Source organism: Phyllobates terribilis, unplaced genomic scaffold (genome assembly GCF_046119375.1).
Source record: "Phyllobates terribilis strain yellow unplaced genomic scaffold, ASM4611937v1 Scaffold_11__3_contigs__length_659146591, whole genome shotgun sequence".
Classification (NCBI taxonomy): domain Eukaryota; kingdom Metazoa; phylum Chordata; class Amphibia; order Anura; family Dendrobatidae; genus Phyllobates; species Phyllobates terribilis.
Genome location: NW_027362771.1, coordinates 587,355,455 through 587,371,712, shown reverse-complemented (window position 1 = coordinate 587,371,712; position 16,258 = coordinate 587,355,455). Strand labels below are relative to the sequence as shown.

General features: G+C 45.0%; 1 protein-coding gene across 1 annotated transcript in view; it reads left to right on the top strand.

Annotated features, from left to right (window-relative positions):
• The window catches only part of LOC141167050 (A.superbus venom factor 1-like), a 182,199-nt gene that overhangs the window by 125,805 nt on the left and 40,136 nt on the right, over positions 1-16,258 (top strand). The window contains exons 31-34 of the mRNA XM_073654376.1: positions 902-992; positions 1,207-1,258; positions 1,735-1,822; positions 1,903-1,992. Of these exons, the coding sequence (XP_073510477.1) occupies positions 902-992; positions 1,207-1,258; positions 1,735-1,822; positions 1,903-1,992 (321 nt within the window). The remainder of the gene's footprint in view (positions 1-901; positions 993-1,206; positions 1,259-1,734; positions 1,823-1,902; positions 1,993-16,258) is intronic.

The window sequence follows — 16,258 nt, the reverse complement described above, 5'->3', positions numbered from 1 at the left end:
ATATTTGCAAATTTCTCTCTGCAACATCCACTGCACACTTTTTTGGGGAAAACGTCTATGGGGTCAAAAGAGTCATTGCACTGTAGCTGAAGTCATTGAAGGGCCTAGTTTCCAAAATGGGGTAACTTTTGAGGATTTTCCTCTATGCAGGTACTTTAGGGTATCTGCAATTGGTGCCTGCAGACTATTTCAGTAAAATCTGAATGCCAAAAGGCACTCCTTCCGAACCAAGCCCTGCTATGTGCTCAAACAATAGTTCCGATGACATAAAGGGCATCTTTACATTTGGGAGAAATTCTGTAACAAGTTGTGGGGTCCATTTTCTTCTATTACCCGTAAAAAGATGAATAATTAGAGGTAAAAAATGTGTTTTTCCTTTTCATAGCCCACGGTTATAAAATTTTGTCTGGCACCCATGGGTTCAAAATACTCAGTACACTTCTAGATGAACTCCTTAAAGGGGTGACATCACAGGAGGCTGGGGCTGCACTCACTCCCTGCAGCGTCCATTGCTTGTCCTGGAATAGGACGTCACCAGGAGGCAGCGCTGCAGTTACTTACTAGTTTCTTGCATCGCCACCGCCTTTGAAGATGTCCTGGATACTGGGTGATGAATGCTGTGGGTAATTTGAGTGCAGTGCCGGCACCCTGCTTCTATCTCTGCTGCCGCCATAGCTTTCCGTGAAGGAAGACGCTGTCAGGGGGTGGAGATAGAAGCTGTGAGTGACATCAGCGACGCACCACAGCTTCTTGCACCGCCCTCAAATGAATCATCGTCAGGATGCAGCACCAGTGTCTAGCAACGCCATCAAACGAGTCATCAACAATGGATCATTCTAAATTGGGTCATGTTGTCCTATCTTAATTTTTAATATTTTTATTTTACTCCATTGCTCTATAGGCTATGTCGGTTTACTATGCTCTCGTGACAGAGAAAGAAAAGGGTTGCAGAAACTTTGATTTTACAGTTACGGTAAAGGACGAACCAAATGGTAAGTTTTGTGTTCTTGACTTAAAATGTAGAACGCTGACATTTTTTATCATGACAATTTGTTATAGTTTTTTGGCTGGACATGTTTAGAAATTGGGAGTTCTATCAGATGAGGGCAATAGTATTATGGATGACATGTGTTAGTCAGATGTACCTCAATTTACAAACTAAGTAGAGATAACGCATTTTCTGTGTATTTTTATTTTATTTTGCAGTTAGTCGTCCAGAAGGTGCTCTGTCTACAGTATCGGTTGAGATTTCTGTAAGGTAAGAGAAAAAAAATGGATTTATTAAAGAGTAACTGAGCTTTCGAATAAATGTTAATATTTCTTAAACTCTTTCATTTCCTGAAGATCGGAGGGAGTCATGGTCCTGAGACCCCCACCGATCACTCAAGAGACTGCACTGTGTGCTCCTGAGTTTTGAGTTGAGCCACCAGCAGTGGTCTCAGTTAAGTGGTCTCAGTTGAGCCACCACCAGCAGTGGTCTCAGTTAAATGGTCTCAGTTGAGCCACCACCAGCAGTGGTCTCAGTTAAACACTTCCTTGTAATGAAGAGTTGTGCCTACGGCCTGTATTCTACATCCTGTACATTAGGGAGGTGACATCTAATAAATATGGTCTATATTTATACGCATTAATAAGTACACCCGGCACACACTAGAGGTGCATGAGAAAACTGTGAATCATCTCCTGGATGTTGTTGTCACCTGATATCAATCTCATATTGTCCTCTTTCTGTAGACATCTTAAAAACAGCGATGCTACCATGTCTATCTTGGATGTCTCCATGATGACTGGATTCGTCCCCGATATTCGAAGTCTTAATAAGGTGAGATTACAGAATTATTATTAAATATCTTTATGTTCTCTTTATGAATGAGATATAATTCATGCTCTTCTTATTCACAGCTAATGAAGGGAGTGGACAAATATATCTCCAAGTTTGAGATTAGCAATGAATCAATCACTAAGGGATCACTCATCATCTACTTGGATAAGGTATTGGTTATGGAACAAATTCAGCTCAGGAAGCCTCCGGACTTTGTTTCTGACTCATATGTACTAGATTTTTGGTCCTTGGATATATAAGCTGCCATAATAATAAGGGGTCTGTCAGAAGATGTCAACCCTTCTCCTGATGAGAGCACATGCACAACTTGGCCGAGCTCACCACAAATGTGTATGGGGAGTGGAGGGTGAAGACACATAGCAAACAAGCATTGGCCATCAGCTATCTAACATGTATGGTCAGCCTTAGCCTTGAGGATAACCAGAAACATTGGTCACTAACAGATATCTGAGATACATGAACATTCTTGCACAATTAAAAGCAAATATACACGAGTTCTGTATAGTAAAGCACAGACCATGGAGCCTCGGTACAACCCTGTTTCTGTACAAGAGGTTTTCTCATCTCAGAAATTGATGTTATAGGACATGCCATTACCTTTTGATTAGTTGCTGTCCTATTCCTAGGATGTGTCGGTCACTGTGTTTTCCTGCATAGTTTCGCTCTCAGCCACCACTTTGGGAGGGATCAGCAGCACAATCGTGTTTAGGTGACTTTCAACGTGAGAAAACCCAATGAAAAGGATCATGTCAGTAAAAAATGACACTTATGCTAGATAGATCCTCTTTATAACATTTTAGTATATAAACATATTTCATTGTTTTTTGTTGTTTATTTTTCCACATCACTGTCTTTATTAAATTAAAAAAGTCAGAAATGTTGTCATTTTTAACACTGGCCACTAAGCCTAATAGGAGTAACACACTTACTGCTCTGAATTTTCAGAAGTCTCATTATTATCACAAACAGGATTACAATAAAAAGCAACGCCTGAACATTCAATATATAATCTGCCATTTACAATAGGTGATGTCACAGCTCACCTCCTCCTCCTGTACAATGACTGATAGCACCTCTATATACAGTAGATAACACAGGATCCACCATGCACAATAGGTGATGTCACAGCTCACCTCCTCATCCTGTACAATGACTGATAACACCTCTTTATGCAGCAGATAACACAGGATCCACCATGCACAATAGGTGATGTCACAGCTCACCTCCTCATCCTGTACAATGACTGATAACACCTCTTTATACAGCAGATAACACAGGATCCACCATGCACAATAGGTGATGTCACAGCTCACCTCCTCCCCTCCTGTACAATGACTGATAAGACGTCTGTATACAGCAGATAACACAGGATCCATCATTCACAATAGGAGATGTCACAGCTCACCTCCTCCACTCCTGTACAGTGACTGATAAGACCTCTTTATACAGTAGTTAACACAGGATCCACCATTCACAATAGGTGATGTCACAGCTCACCTCCTCCCCTCCTGTACAATGACTGATAATTAACACCTCTATATAGGTTGCTAAAACAGGATCCACCATTTACAGCAAGTGCTGGACACACATCCTTCCACAGCCTTCAAAATGATCTTTGCACAGATCAAAGCATAGCAAGGAAGCTTACTATGGGCTCCAGTGCAAAATATATACTGCGGACTCCACCAGCATGTTGGTCAGCTAACGGGCCCCTGTAGCTTTCTAGATCCTATAAAGACATACAGTTGGTACGGAAAGTATTCAGACCCCTTAAAAATTTTCATTCTTTGTTTCATTGCAGCCATTTGATAAATTCTAAAAAGTTAATTTTTTTTCATCATTAAAGTACACTCTGCACCCTGCATCTTGACTGTAAAAAACAGAAATGTAGAAATTTTTGCAAATTTATTAAAAAAGAAAAACTGAAATATCACATGGTCATAAGTATTCAGACCCTTTGCTCAGACACTCTTATTTAAGTCGCATGCTGTCCATTTCCTTGTGATCCTCCTTGAGATGGTTCTACTCCTTCATTGGAGTCTAACTGTGTTTAATTAAACTGATAGGCCTTGATTTGGAAAGACACACACCTGTCTATATAAGACCTCACAGCTCACAGTGCATGTCAGACCAAATGAGAATCATGAGCTCAAAGGAATTGCCCAAGGAGCTCAGAGGCAGAATTGTGGCAAGGTACAGATCTGGCCAAGGTTATAAAATAATTTCTGCATTACTCAAGGTTCCTAAGAGCACAGTGGCCTCCATAATCTTTAAATGGAAGATGTTTGGGACCACCAGAAGTCTTCCTAGACCTGGCAGTCCATCCAAAACTGAGCAATCGTGGGAAAAGAGCCTTGGTGAGAGAGGTAAAGAAGAACCCCAAGATCACTGTGGCTGAGCTCCAGAGATGCAGTAGGGAGATGGGAGAAAGTTCCACAAAGTCAACTATCACTGCAGCCCTCCACCAGTCGGGACTTTATGGCAGAGTGGACCGACGGAAGCCTCTCCTCAGTGCAAGACATATGAAAGCCCACATAGAGTTTGCTCAAAAACACATAAAGGACTCCCAGACTATGAGAAATAAGATTCTCTGGTCTGATGAGACTAAGATAGAACTTTTTGGTGATAATTCTAAGCGGTATGTGTGGAGAAAACCAGGCACTGCTCATCACCTGCCCAATACAATCCCAACAGTGAAACATGGTGGTGGCAGCATCATGCTATAGGGGTGTTTTTCAGCTGCAGGAACAGGACGACTGCTTGCAATTGAAGGAAACATGAATGCGGCCAAGTACAGAGATATCCTGGATGAAAACCTCTTCCAGAGTGTTCTGGACCTCAGACTTGGCTGAAGGTTCACCTTCCAACAAGACAATGACCCTAAGTACACAGCTAAAATAACACAGGAGTGGCTTCAGAACAACTCTGTGACCATTCTTGACTGGCCCAGCCAGAGCCCTGACTTAAACCCAATTGAGCATCTCTGGAGAGACCTAAAAATGGCTGTCCACCAACGTTCACCATCCAACCTGACGGAACTGGAGAGGATCTGCAAGGAAGAATGGCAGAGGATCCCCAAATCCAGGTGTGAAAAACTTGTTGCATCATTCCCAAGAAGACTCATGGCTGTACTAGCCCAAAAGGGTGCTTCTACTCAATACTGACCAAAGGGTCTGAATACTTATGAACATGTGATATTTCAGTTTTTCTTTTTTAATAAATTTGCAAAAATTTCTACATTTCTGTTTTTTTCCAGTCAAGATGGAGTGCAGAGTGTACTTTAATGAGAAAAAAAATTACACTTTTAGAATTTACCAAATGGCTGCAATGAAACAAAGAGTGAAAAATTTAAAGGGATCTGAATGCTTTCCGTGCCCACTGTATGTGTTCACTTGCCCACCGCACCCCCATCATAAAAAAATAAGAATACAGATAAAATATATACCGTTGTGCTCAAAAGTTTACTTAACCCGGTATAATTTTTCCTTTCTTGGCCTTGTTTCAGAGAATATGAATGATAACAAAAAAACTTTTTCTCCACTCATGGTTATTGGTTGGGTGAAGCCACTTATTGTCAATCAAACTGTGTTTTCTCTTTTTAAATGTTAATGACAATCAAAAACATCCAATTGACCCTGATCAAAAGTTCACATACCCTGGTGATTTTGGCCTGATAACATGCACAGAATTTGACACAAATAGGGTTGAATGGCTACTAAAGGCAACATCCTCACCTGTGACCTGTTTGCTTGTAATCAGTGTGTGTGCATAAAACCTGAGTGAGTTTCTGGGATCCAGACAGACTCTTGCATCTTTCATCTAGCCACTGACATTTCTGGATTGTGAGTCATGGGGAAAGCAAAAGAATTGTCAACGGATCTACGGGAAAAGGTAGTTGAACGTAATAATACAGGAAAGGGATACAAAAAAATATCCAAGGAATTGATAATGCCAGTCAGCAGCGTTCAAACTGTGATTAACAAATGGAAAATCAGAGGCTCTGTAAAAACCAAACCACAGTCAGGTAGACCAACAAGAATTTCAGCCACAACTACCAGGAAAATTGGTCAGGATGCAAAGAAAAACTCACAAATAACATCAGCTGAAATTCAGGACTCTCTGAAAACTAGCGGTGTGTCTGTTTCAAGATGCACAATAAGGAGGCACTTGAAGAAAAATGGGCTGCATGGTCGAGTCGCCAGAAGAAAGCCATTACTGCACAAATGTCACAAAGTATCTTGCCTACAATACGCCAAACAGCACAGAGACAAGCCTCAAAACTTCTGGAACAAGGTAATTTGGAGTGATGAGACCAAAATTGAACTTTTTGGCCACAACCATAAACGTTACATTTGGAGAGAGGTCAACAAGGCCTATGATGAAAGGAACACCATTCCTACAGTAAAGCACGGAGGTGGATCGCTGATGTTTTGGGGATGTGTGAGCTACAAAGGCACAGGAAACTTGGTTAAAGTTGAAGGAAAGATGAATGCAGCACGTTATCAGCAAATACTGGAGGCAAATTTGCACTCATCAGCCGGAAGCTGCGCATGGGACGTACTTGGACGTTCCAATATGACAACGATCCAAAATACAAGGCCAAGTCGACCAGTCATTGGCTACAGCAGAACAAAGTGAAGGTTCTGGAGTGGCCATCTCAGTCTCCTGACCTCAAAATCATTGAGCCACTCTGGGGAGATCTCAAGTGTGCAGTTCATGCTAGACAGCCCAGGAATTTTCAGGAACTGGAGGCTTTTTGCCAAGAACAATGGGCAGCTTTACCATCTGAGAAAATAAAGAACCTCATCCACAACTACCACAAAAGACTTCAAGCTGTCATTGATGTTAGAGGGAGCAATAAACGGTATTAAGAACTGGGGTATGTGAACTTTTGATCAGGGTCATTGGGATGTTTTTAGTTGTCATTAAGATTTAAAAAGAGAAAACACAGTAATTTGACAATAAATGGCTTCACCCAACCAATAACCATGAGTGGAGAAAAAGTTTTTTTGTTATCATTCATATTCTCTGAAACAAGGCCAAGAAAGGAAAAATTCTGCAGGGGTATGTAAACTTTTGAGCACAACTGTAACTCTCATAGAAAACATGGCAATTATATACTGTAATTTTCTAAGTAATAATCCTAAATAGTAGTCATACCGTTACCAAACAACAAATATCACCATATTATTACCGAACAAGTCCACTATACCAAAACTAATATACCAATAATAAACCACATAAAGAGGATAAATACTGCCAAACAATGACCAAATATAACCATCACATAGGGTCTGAATATAACCACCAACTTGTTATTCAGCAAAATCCACTGTACCAAGAACAATATATGCCAATAATATCACATACAAAAATAAACACCGCCACACCATGACTGGACCATATATTACCCCCACATAGTAGCCTAATAAGAGCACCATACTGATCATTATTAAAAACCACAGTACTAATATTAATATTGCCACATTATACATAGGAGCTTTGTCGATCATATACAGTGGTGGCCAAAAGTATTGGCACCCCTGCAATTCTGTCAGATAATACTCAGTTTCTTCCTGAAAATGATTGCAATCACAAATTCTTTGGTATTATTATCTTCATTTAATTTGTCTTCAATGAAAAAACACAAAAAGAATTGACCTAAAGCCAAATTGGATATAATTCCACACCAAACCTAAAAAAGGGGGTGGACAAAAGTATTGGCACTGTTTGAAAAATCATGTGATGCTTCTCTAATTCGTGTAATTAACAGCACCTGTAACTTACCTGTGGCACCTAACAGGTGTTGGCAATAACTAAATCACACTTGCAGCCAGTTAACATGGATTAAAGTTGACTCAACCTCTGTCCTGTGTCCTTGTGTGTACCACATTGAGCATGGAGAAAAGAAAGAAGACCAAAGAACTGTCTGAGGACTTGAGAAACCAAATTGTGAGGAAGCATGAGCAATCTCAAGGCTACAAGTCCATCTCTAAAGACCTGAATGTTCCTGTGTCTTCCGTGTGCAGTGTCATCAAGAAGTTTAAAGCCCATGGCACTGTGGCTAACCTCCCTAGATGTGGATGGAAAAGAAAAATTGACGAGAGATTTCAACGCAAGATTGTGCGGATGGTGGATAAAGAACCTCGACTAACATCCAAACAAGTTCAAGCTGCCCTGCAGTCCGAGGGTACAACAGTGTCAACCCGTACCATCCGTCAGCGTCTGAATGAAAAGGGACTGTATGGTAGGATACCCAGGAAGAGCCCACTTCTTACCCTGAGACATAAAAAAGCCAGGCTGGAGTTTGCCAAAACTTACCTGAGAAAGCCTAAAACATTTTGGAAGAATGATCTCTGGTCAGATGAGACAAAAGTAGAGCTTTTTGGGAAAAAGCATCAACATAGAGTGTACAGGAAAAAAAAGAGGCATTCAAAGAAAAGAACACGGTCCCTACAGTCAAACATGGCGGAGATTCCCTGATGTTTTGGGGTTGCTTTGCTGCCTCTGGCATTGGACTGCTTGACCGTGTGCATGGCATTATGAAGTCTGAATACTACCAACAAATTTTGCAGCATAATGTAGGGCCCAGTGTGAGAAAGCTTGGTCTCCCTCAGAGGTCATGGGTCTTCCAGCAGGACAATGACCCAAAACACACTTCCAAAAGCACTATAAAATGGTTTGAGAGAAAGCACTGGAGACTTCTAAGGTGGCCAGCAATGAGTCCAGACCTGAATCCCATAGAACACCTGTGGAGAGATCTCAAAATGGCAGTTTGGAGAAGGCACCCTTCAAATATCAGGGACCTGGAGCAGTTTGCCAAAGAAGAATGGTCTACAATTCCAGCAGAGCATTGTAAGAAACTCACTGATGGTTAACGGAAGTGGTTGTTCGCAGTTATTTTGGCTAAAGGTTGTGCAAACAAGTATAAGGCTGAGGGTGCCAATACTTTTGTCTGGCCCATTTTTGGAGTTTTGTGTGAAATGATCAATGATTTGATTTTTGCTTCATTCTCTTTTGTGTTTTTTCCTTGCAAGCAAATTAAATGAAGATAATAAGACCAAAGAATTTGTGATTGTGACGCACCCCCTGGGCTGTGTGTGTGTGGGGATACCCGGAACCGAGTCTCTGTGTAACGCTGGGGGTTGTAGTCTCCGTGGCGGCGACCCGGTCCCGTGGCTCAGGGTGGTCAAACCAGTGGCGGATCTGTTTATTTGGGTTTTGTAATGATGCTTAAATGTCCGACTACGCCACCCGTGGATTGCGGTCACTGAGAACCGCCGCTGCGGGCAGACTGCTGAGGCTGATGTAGTGTGCGCAGCAGAGGATAGTATAACTCCCCACGGGAGGAGTATAGCCTCAGGGCAATGAGTACAGATGATGGGGGTGATGGTGCGCGGGAGCTGCAGTATTGACTCAGAGTCCAGTGATGCAGTTCAGGGTCTTTACTCACAGTTTTACACTCCAAGCCACTTCTGCAGATGATGGCTGCCCACGTCGTACTGTGCTCACCAGGTGAGGGGCTCAGCCAACTCCCAGGTACCTTTGGAGTGCTTTTCAGGACCCCCTTCGTGTGTCCTTTCTCTGGCCTTTCGTACCCCACAAGTGACCACGTTTCTGTCCAGCTGCCTCGGGCCTTGGCGGGCAAACGTATGTTCCGTTTCCCTGGGTCCTATGCGGTGCCTTCCTAACGGGGGTAGTGAGGGGCCGTAACACATGCAATGCCACGGCCTCCGGTTACTAGCTGAGGGTAGTTGCTCTCTTCCACTAGATGAGGGATCCGGTTCCCTTTTCTTGGCCTGACCCCCTACTCTGGTAGCGGCGGGCGTGCGGTGGCGGCTGGCTGGTCCGCACCCCTGGGGTCCCTACAGTCTTCTCTTAGAGCTTCCTCCATTCTTCTTCCTTCCTTCTTTCTGTTTCCTCCCCCCAGGCTCAGGTCTTAATACTTGGCCTGCCTGCGGAGCAGAGCCCATGCAGAGCCTCTGCTCCGAGCATCCTTCTCTCTCTCTGCTCTACTTCTCACTTTCTACTCTGACTCTAAGATGGTGCCCACCATATATACTCTCCTATACAGTGCACCCGGGATCTACTCTCCCCACCCACACACTACCGGGTTCCCCCTTTCTAGGTGTTCCCTCCACCCACTCCAGCCAGGAACAGGGACAGTTGTGCTCACTCTTGGGAGCATTGTCACCCTGTCCCCCGGAAATGTGGTGCAGTGCATGTGGTTGTTAGGGTCCTGAGCCATGCTCCATCCTTACCTGGAAGTGAGATATCACACCTCTGGGTGAGATGCAATACCTCTGTAGCAACCGAACCCTCGGGGCGCTACATTCCCCCCTGGTAAATCACAGCACGTCCGTGGGCTGGAACAGAGCAAAAAGACAGTTCAAAACATGCAAATTTTTAGAATGCATTCACATATAAGATTATAAACCATAATAACTCATCCCTTTATGGGAGGCAATTTTTCTTTTAGACGTTACGGTCATTATACAAAACTTTTCACTTTGAATATGACTTTCAGCATACAAATTTAAAACTGATTGTCTAGTAGAAACATAAAACTCTTTCAGCAGCATTCTTGTGACGCAGTCTCTCTAACGGGTCACAGTCCTTGCCGCGACCAGGTGTCCACGTCACCCAACAATGTGCAATTCTTCTAAGTGCAACAAACACCTTTAGGTATCTTTTGAGGTAGTTGTGTATAAAACCAGTAGAGGGCACTTTAAGAAGTGCAACTATTTACAGATGTGGCTGCTCCCAGTCCTCAGCCGGATAGAAAAGGGGGTTGGCTGCTCCCAGTCCTCAGCCTTATTACTCACAGACCCCTTTTCGGGTAACTTTAACAAACATACAGACTTTTACAACAACCCTTAACCGGGTAAACTTTCTGTAATCCACCAACTGTGTGGTACTAAACTTCTTCACTCAGGCGGGTAACTATGTACAATCTCTTATTGCTGCTCTTCAGTAGCGGTATCCTGGCTCCTCATCCTCTTCAAGCTTATCCGCATCCGGGTCCTCCACATAGTAGGGTTCAGGGTAGTGGTGCTCTTCCACCCTCCGGACGTTAATAGCGTACCACCCTCGCAGTCCTCGATGTCGAGTGTATGCTACCCGATCTCCCGGGAACAGATCCCGTTTCTGATGACCCGCGGGCAGATGACTTTCCACATCCCTTCTATTAACGAAAAGGTCTGTGTCGGTCGTTGAGTTCCGGATAAAACCCCACCCCTTCTCTTGATGGAATTTGACCACGATCCCGGTTATTGTGGAACCGCGTGCAGCTTGGGGGTCCGGGTCTACTCTGCTGCGCTCCGGGCCTGCAGCTGTTCCTGCCTCTGGCGCCCCGCCCGCTCTTCCCTCTCTAGCTGTTCTATCTCACGACAGCAGAACTCCCGCCTGCGAGCTGCGGCCGCCCGCGTCTCTTGTGAGAAGCCCATTAGGTCCTCCCCGGTCTGGTCCCACTCTATCTGGACCTCTTCCTCAGGGAGCTGGGGGATGGCGACTGGCTGTGGAGCGGGCAAGAGTGGAGTAATCGGGGCTTCGGCCCCTGCGGACAGGTCCCTCCGATGACAAGGGTGAACCCATCCGCGTGGCAGGGGGACCGGCTCTCCATCGGGCCCGGCGAACTGGCTGTATAGGTCGGTCCCTAGGGATGGTAGTGCTGGGACCGGGGGCACACGCTGTTGGAAGGCGCCTGGGGAGGTCAGGCCTTGCGACCGGGCCTGGAGCGGGCCGCTTCCGGCCGCACCTGGGATCACGGGGCACGGCGTGGAACGTGGTCCGGCGGCTTCGCTTGGGACTTCGGGCCTAGGTGCAGGCGGCGGGAGTGGAGGGGGTGCAGCAGCTTCCAGGGCGATCGGCTCCGCGACGGGGTCCAGGGGCAGGTTGGTGGCGCCCAGGCTGGTATCAGGGGTGTCCCCCTTACCTGCTTCCTTTGCAGCGCCGCTCTCAGCCTCCGGCGGTCCTCCTATGTCCTCAGGGGCAGGCTCACTGCTGGGTGGTTGCAGTGCCTCTTGCTGCCGGGCTGCGACCCGCCGGCCCATCTCTTCTCTCCACCCCGCGATGGCCTCCCGCTGCGCCCGGACCATCCTCCGATCCAACTCCTCCAATCCAGCCCGGAAGAATTCAGGGTCCTCTCCGGGGAGCTGGGCCATCAGCTCCGTGAGGCTGCACGGAGCCGCTTCGGCCTGCAGTAGGCCACTGGCACGGGTACTGGGGCTGGTGCTACTCGCCATCTCCGGGTGTGGTCTGCCAAGACTGATCCAAACCACACCCTGCCCCTCGTTTTCTTTCCCTTCCGTCCCTGTTGGGGGTGGTCCTGGGGCAATCTGCTGACAATCACTCTCAGGGGCAGCCCCCCCACGTTGATGGACATCTCTGCAGCGGCACTCATGGCTGTTGGGGGTGGGCTCCGTCTTTGGCGCCATTCTGGGACCTGGCCCACGATGGGAAGTGGCTTCTTGTTGTCTTTTGGCGCGCACATCATGGCGTCCGTTCTTCTGGGGCGGGCGCCACATTCAACACAGTGAAACAGTCTCTAGGCACACAAAACCTGATGATAACGGGTTGGTTTCGATCCTGTCGACTACGCCAAAGTTGACGCGCCCCCTGGGCCGTGTGTGTGTGGGGATACCCGGAACCGAGTCTCTGTGTAACGCTGGGGGTTGTAGTCTCCGTGGTGGCGACCCGGTCCCGTGGCTCAGGGTGGTCAAACCAGTGGCGGATCTGTTTATTTGGGTTTTGTAATGATGCTTAAATGTCCGACTACGCCACCCGTGGATTGCGGTCACTGAGAACCGCTGCTGCGGGCAGACCGCTGAGGCTGATGTAGTGTGCACAGCAGAGGATAGTATAACTCCCCACTGGAGGAGTATAGCCTCAGGGCAGTGAGTACAGATGATGGGGGTGATGGTGCGCGGGAGCAGCAGTAATGACTCAGAGTCCAGTGATGCAGTTCAGGGTTTTTACTCACAGTTTTACACTCCAAGCCACTTCTGCAGATGATGGCTGCCCACGTCGTACTGTGCTCACCAGGTGAGGGGCTCGGCCAACTCCCAGGTACCTTTGGAGTGCTTTTCAGGACCCCCTTCGTGTGTCCTTTTTCTGGCCTGTCGTACCCCACAAGTGACCCCGTTTCTGTCCAGCTGCCTCAGGCCTTGGCGGGCAAATGTATGTTCCGTTTCCCTGGGTCCTGTGGTGCCTTCCTAACGAGTGTAGTGAGGGGCCGTAACACATGCAATGCCATGGCCTCCGGTTACTAGCTGAGGGTAGTTGCTCTCCTCCACTAGATGAGGGATCCGGTTCCCATTTCTTGGCCTGACCCCCCTACTCTGGTAGCGGCGGGCGTGCGAAGGCGGCTGGCCGGTCCGCTCCCCTGGGGTCCCTACAGTCTTCTCTTAGAGCTTCCTCCATTCTTCTTCCTTCCTTCTTTCTGTTTCCTCCCTCCAGGCTCAGGCCTTAAGACTTGGCCTGCCTGCGGAGCAGAGCCCATGCAGAGCCTCTGCTCCGAGCCTCCTTCTCTCTCTGCTATACTTCTCACTTTCTACTCTGATGCTAAGATGGTGCCCACCATATATACTCTCCTATACAGTGCACCCGGGATCTACTCTCCCCACCCACACACTACCGGGTTCCCCCTTTCTAGGTGTTCCCTCCCCCCACTCCAGCCAGGGACAGGGACAGTTGTGCTCACTCTTGGGAGCATTGTCGCCCTGTCCACCGGAAATGTGGTGTAGTGCATGTGGGTGTTAGGGTCCTGAGCCATACTCCATCCTTACCTGGAAGTGAGATATCACACCTCTGGGTGAGATGCAATACCTCTGTAGCAACCGAACCCTCGGGGCGCTACAATTGCAATCATTTTCAGGAAGAAACTGAGTATTATCTGACTGAATTGCAGGGGTGCCAATACTTTTGGCCACCACTGTATAGTGTACAATGTACAGGTAATGCCGATATCACCAGTGACATTATACACAGGAGCTCTATATATAGTGTATAGTGTACAGGTAATACAGTGATCACCAGTGACATTATACACAGGAGCTCTATATATAGTGTACAGGTAATACAGGGATCATCAGTGACATTATACACAGGAGCTCTGTATATAGTATACAGGTAATACAGGGATCATCAGTGACATTATACACAGGAGCTCTGTATATAGTGTATAGTGTACAGGTAATACAGAGATCGCGAGAGACATTATACACAGGATCTCTGTATATAGTGTCAGTGTACAGGTAATACAGTGATCACCAGTGACATTTTACACAGGAGCTCTATATATAGTGTCAGTGTACAGGTAATACAGTGATCATCAGTGACATTATACACAGGAGCTCTATATATAGTGTACAGGTAATACAGTGATCACCAGTGACATTATACACAGGAGCTCTATATATAGTGTACAGGTAATACAGGGATCATCAGTGACATTATACACAGGAGCTCTGTATATAGTATACAGGTAATACAGGGATCATCAGTGGCATTATACACAGGAGCTCTGTATATAGTGTATAGTGTACAGGTAATACAGTGGTCACCAGTGACATTATACACAGGAGCTCTGTATATAGTATAGAGTGTACAGGTAATACAGTGATCATCAGTGACATTATACACAGGAGCTCTGTATATAGTGTCAGTGTACAGGTAATACAGGGATCATCAGTGACATTATACACAGGAGCTCTGTATATAGTGTACAGGTAATACAGGGATCATCAGTGACATTATACACAGGAGCTCTGTATATAGTGTATAATGTACAGGTAATACAGAGAGACATTATACACAGAGCTGTGTAGATAATATAAGTGTATATCGTACAGGTAAATCCAGTGACTTACCAGTAATGCATCCAAATGAGGTCATTCATTTTCCCTTTTCTTCTTCATTTGGCACAGACAAATGTGACTATTTCCAGCAAGGACTTGTCTCTGCATAAAGTAACACACATATGCTTTCATTTTATCCTCCCCTTCTTCCAAGAGCCATAACTTTTTTTTATTTTTCTTGACATAGCTAAGTAAGGGCTTGTTTTTTTTTGTGGGACTAGTTGTACTTTTGAATGACATCAATTTTATCATGTGATCTCCTGAAAGGCAGGAACAAAAAATTGCAAGTGCTAGAAAACAGCGGAAAAAAAACACAATTCTGCAATTGTTTTTTAGTTTTTTTATTTGCATCGTTCATTATACAGTAAAAATGACCTGGCAATATGATTGTCCTGGTTAGCACAATTAACAGTAATTCCCAACATGCATATTTTTTTTTATATAATTAGTGAAAAAAAAATTGTAAAAAGATTAAAAAAAATGTTGTTTGTGTTGTCATTTTCCGAGACCAATAACGATTAGATTTTTTTCTCATAACAAATATCAATTTAGTTAATTAGTTTTATATTTTGATAGAGCAGACTTTTACAGACATTACAGATGTGGGGATACCACATATGTGTATTTTTTTTAAATATATATATATATATATATATATATATATATATATATATATTCCATTCTAATAGGAAAAGGGGTGCTGATTCAAACGTTTTCTTATTTTTAAAAACTTTTTTTTTTACTGTATATTTTCTTTTCTTTAGACAACATGAACCTACAATTGTTTGATCAATTGTACAATATGTACAGTACAGACCAAAAGTTTGGACACACCCTCTCATTTAAAGATTTTTCTGTATTTTCATGACTATAAAAATTGTACATTCACACTGAAGGCATAAAAACTATGAATTAACACATGTGGAATAATATACTTAACAAAAAAGTGTGAAACAACTGATAATATGTCTTATATTCTAGGTTCTTGAAAGTAGCCAACTTTTGCTTTGATGACTGCTTTGCACACTCTTGGCATTCTCTTGATGAGCTTCAAGAGGTAGTCACCGGAAATGGTCTTCCAACAATCTTGAAGGAGTTCCCAGAGATGCTTAGCACTTGTTGGCCCTTTTGCCTTCACTCTGCGGTCCAGCTCACCCCAAACCATCTCGATTGGGTTCAGGTCTAGTGACTGTGGAGGCCAGGTCGTCTGGCATAGCACCCCATCACTCTCCTTCTTGGTCAAATAGCTCTTACACAGCCTGGAGGTGTGTTTGGAGTCATTGTCCTGTTGAAAAATAAATGATGGTCCAACTAAACGCAAACCAGATCGAATAGCATGCCGCTGCAAGATGCTGTGGTAGCCATGCTGGTTCAGTATGCCTTCAACTTTGAATAAATCCCCAACAGTGTCACCAGCAAAGCACCCCCACACCATCACACCTCCTCCTCCATGCTTCACGGTGGGAACCAGGCATGTAGAGTCCATCCGTTCACCTTTTCTGCGTCGCACAAAGACACGGTGGTTGGAACCAAAGATCTCAAATTTGGACTCATCAGA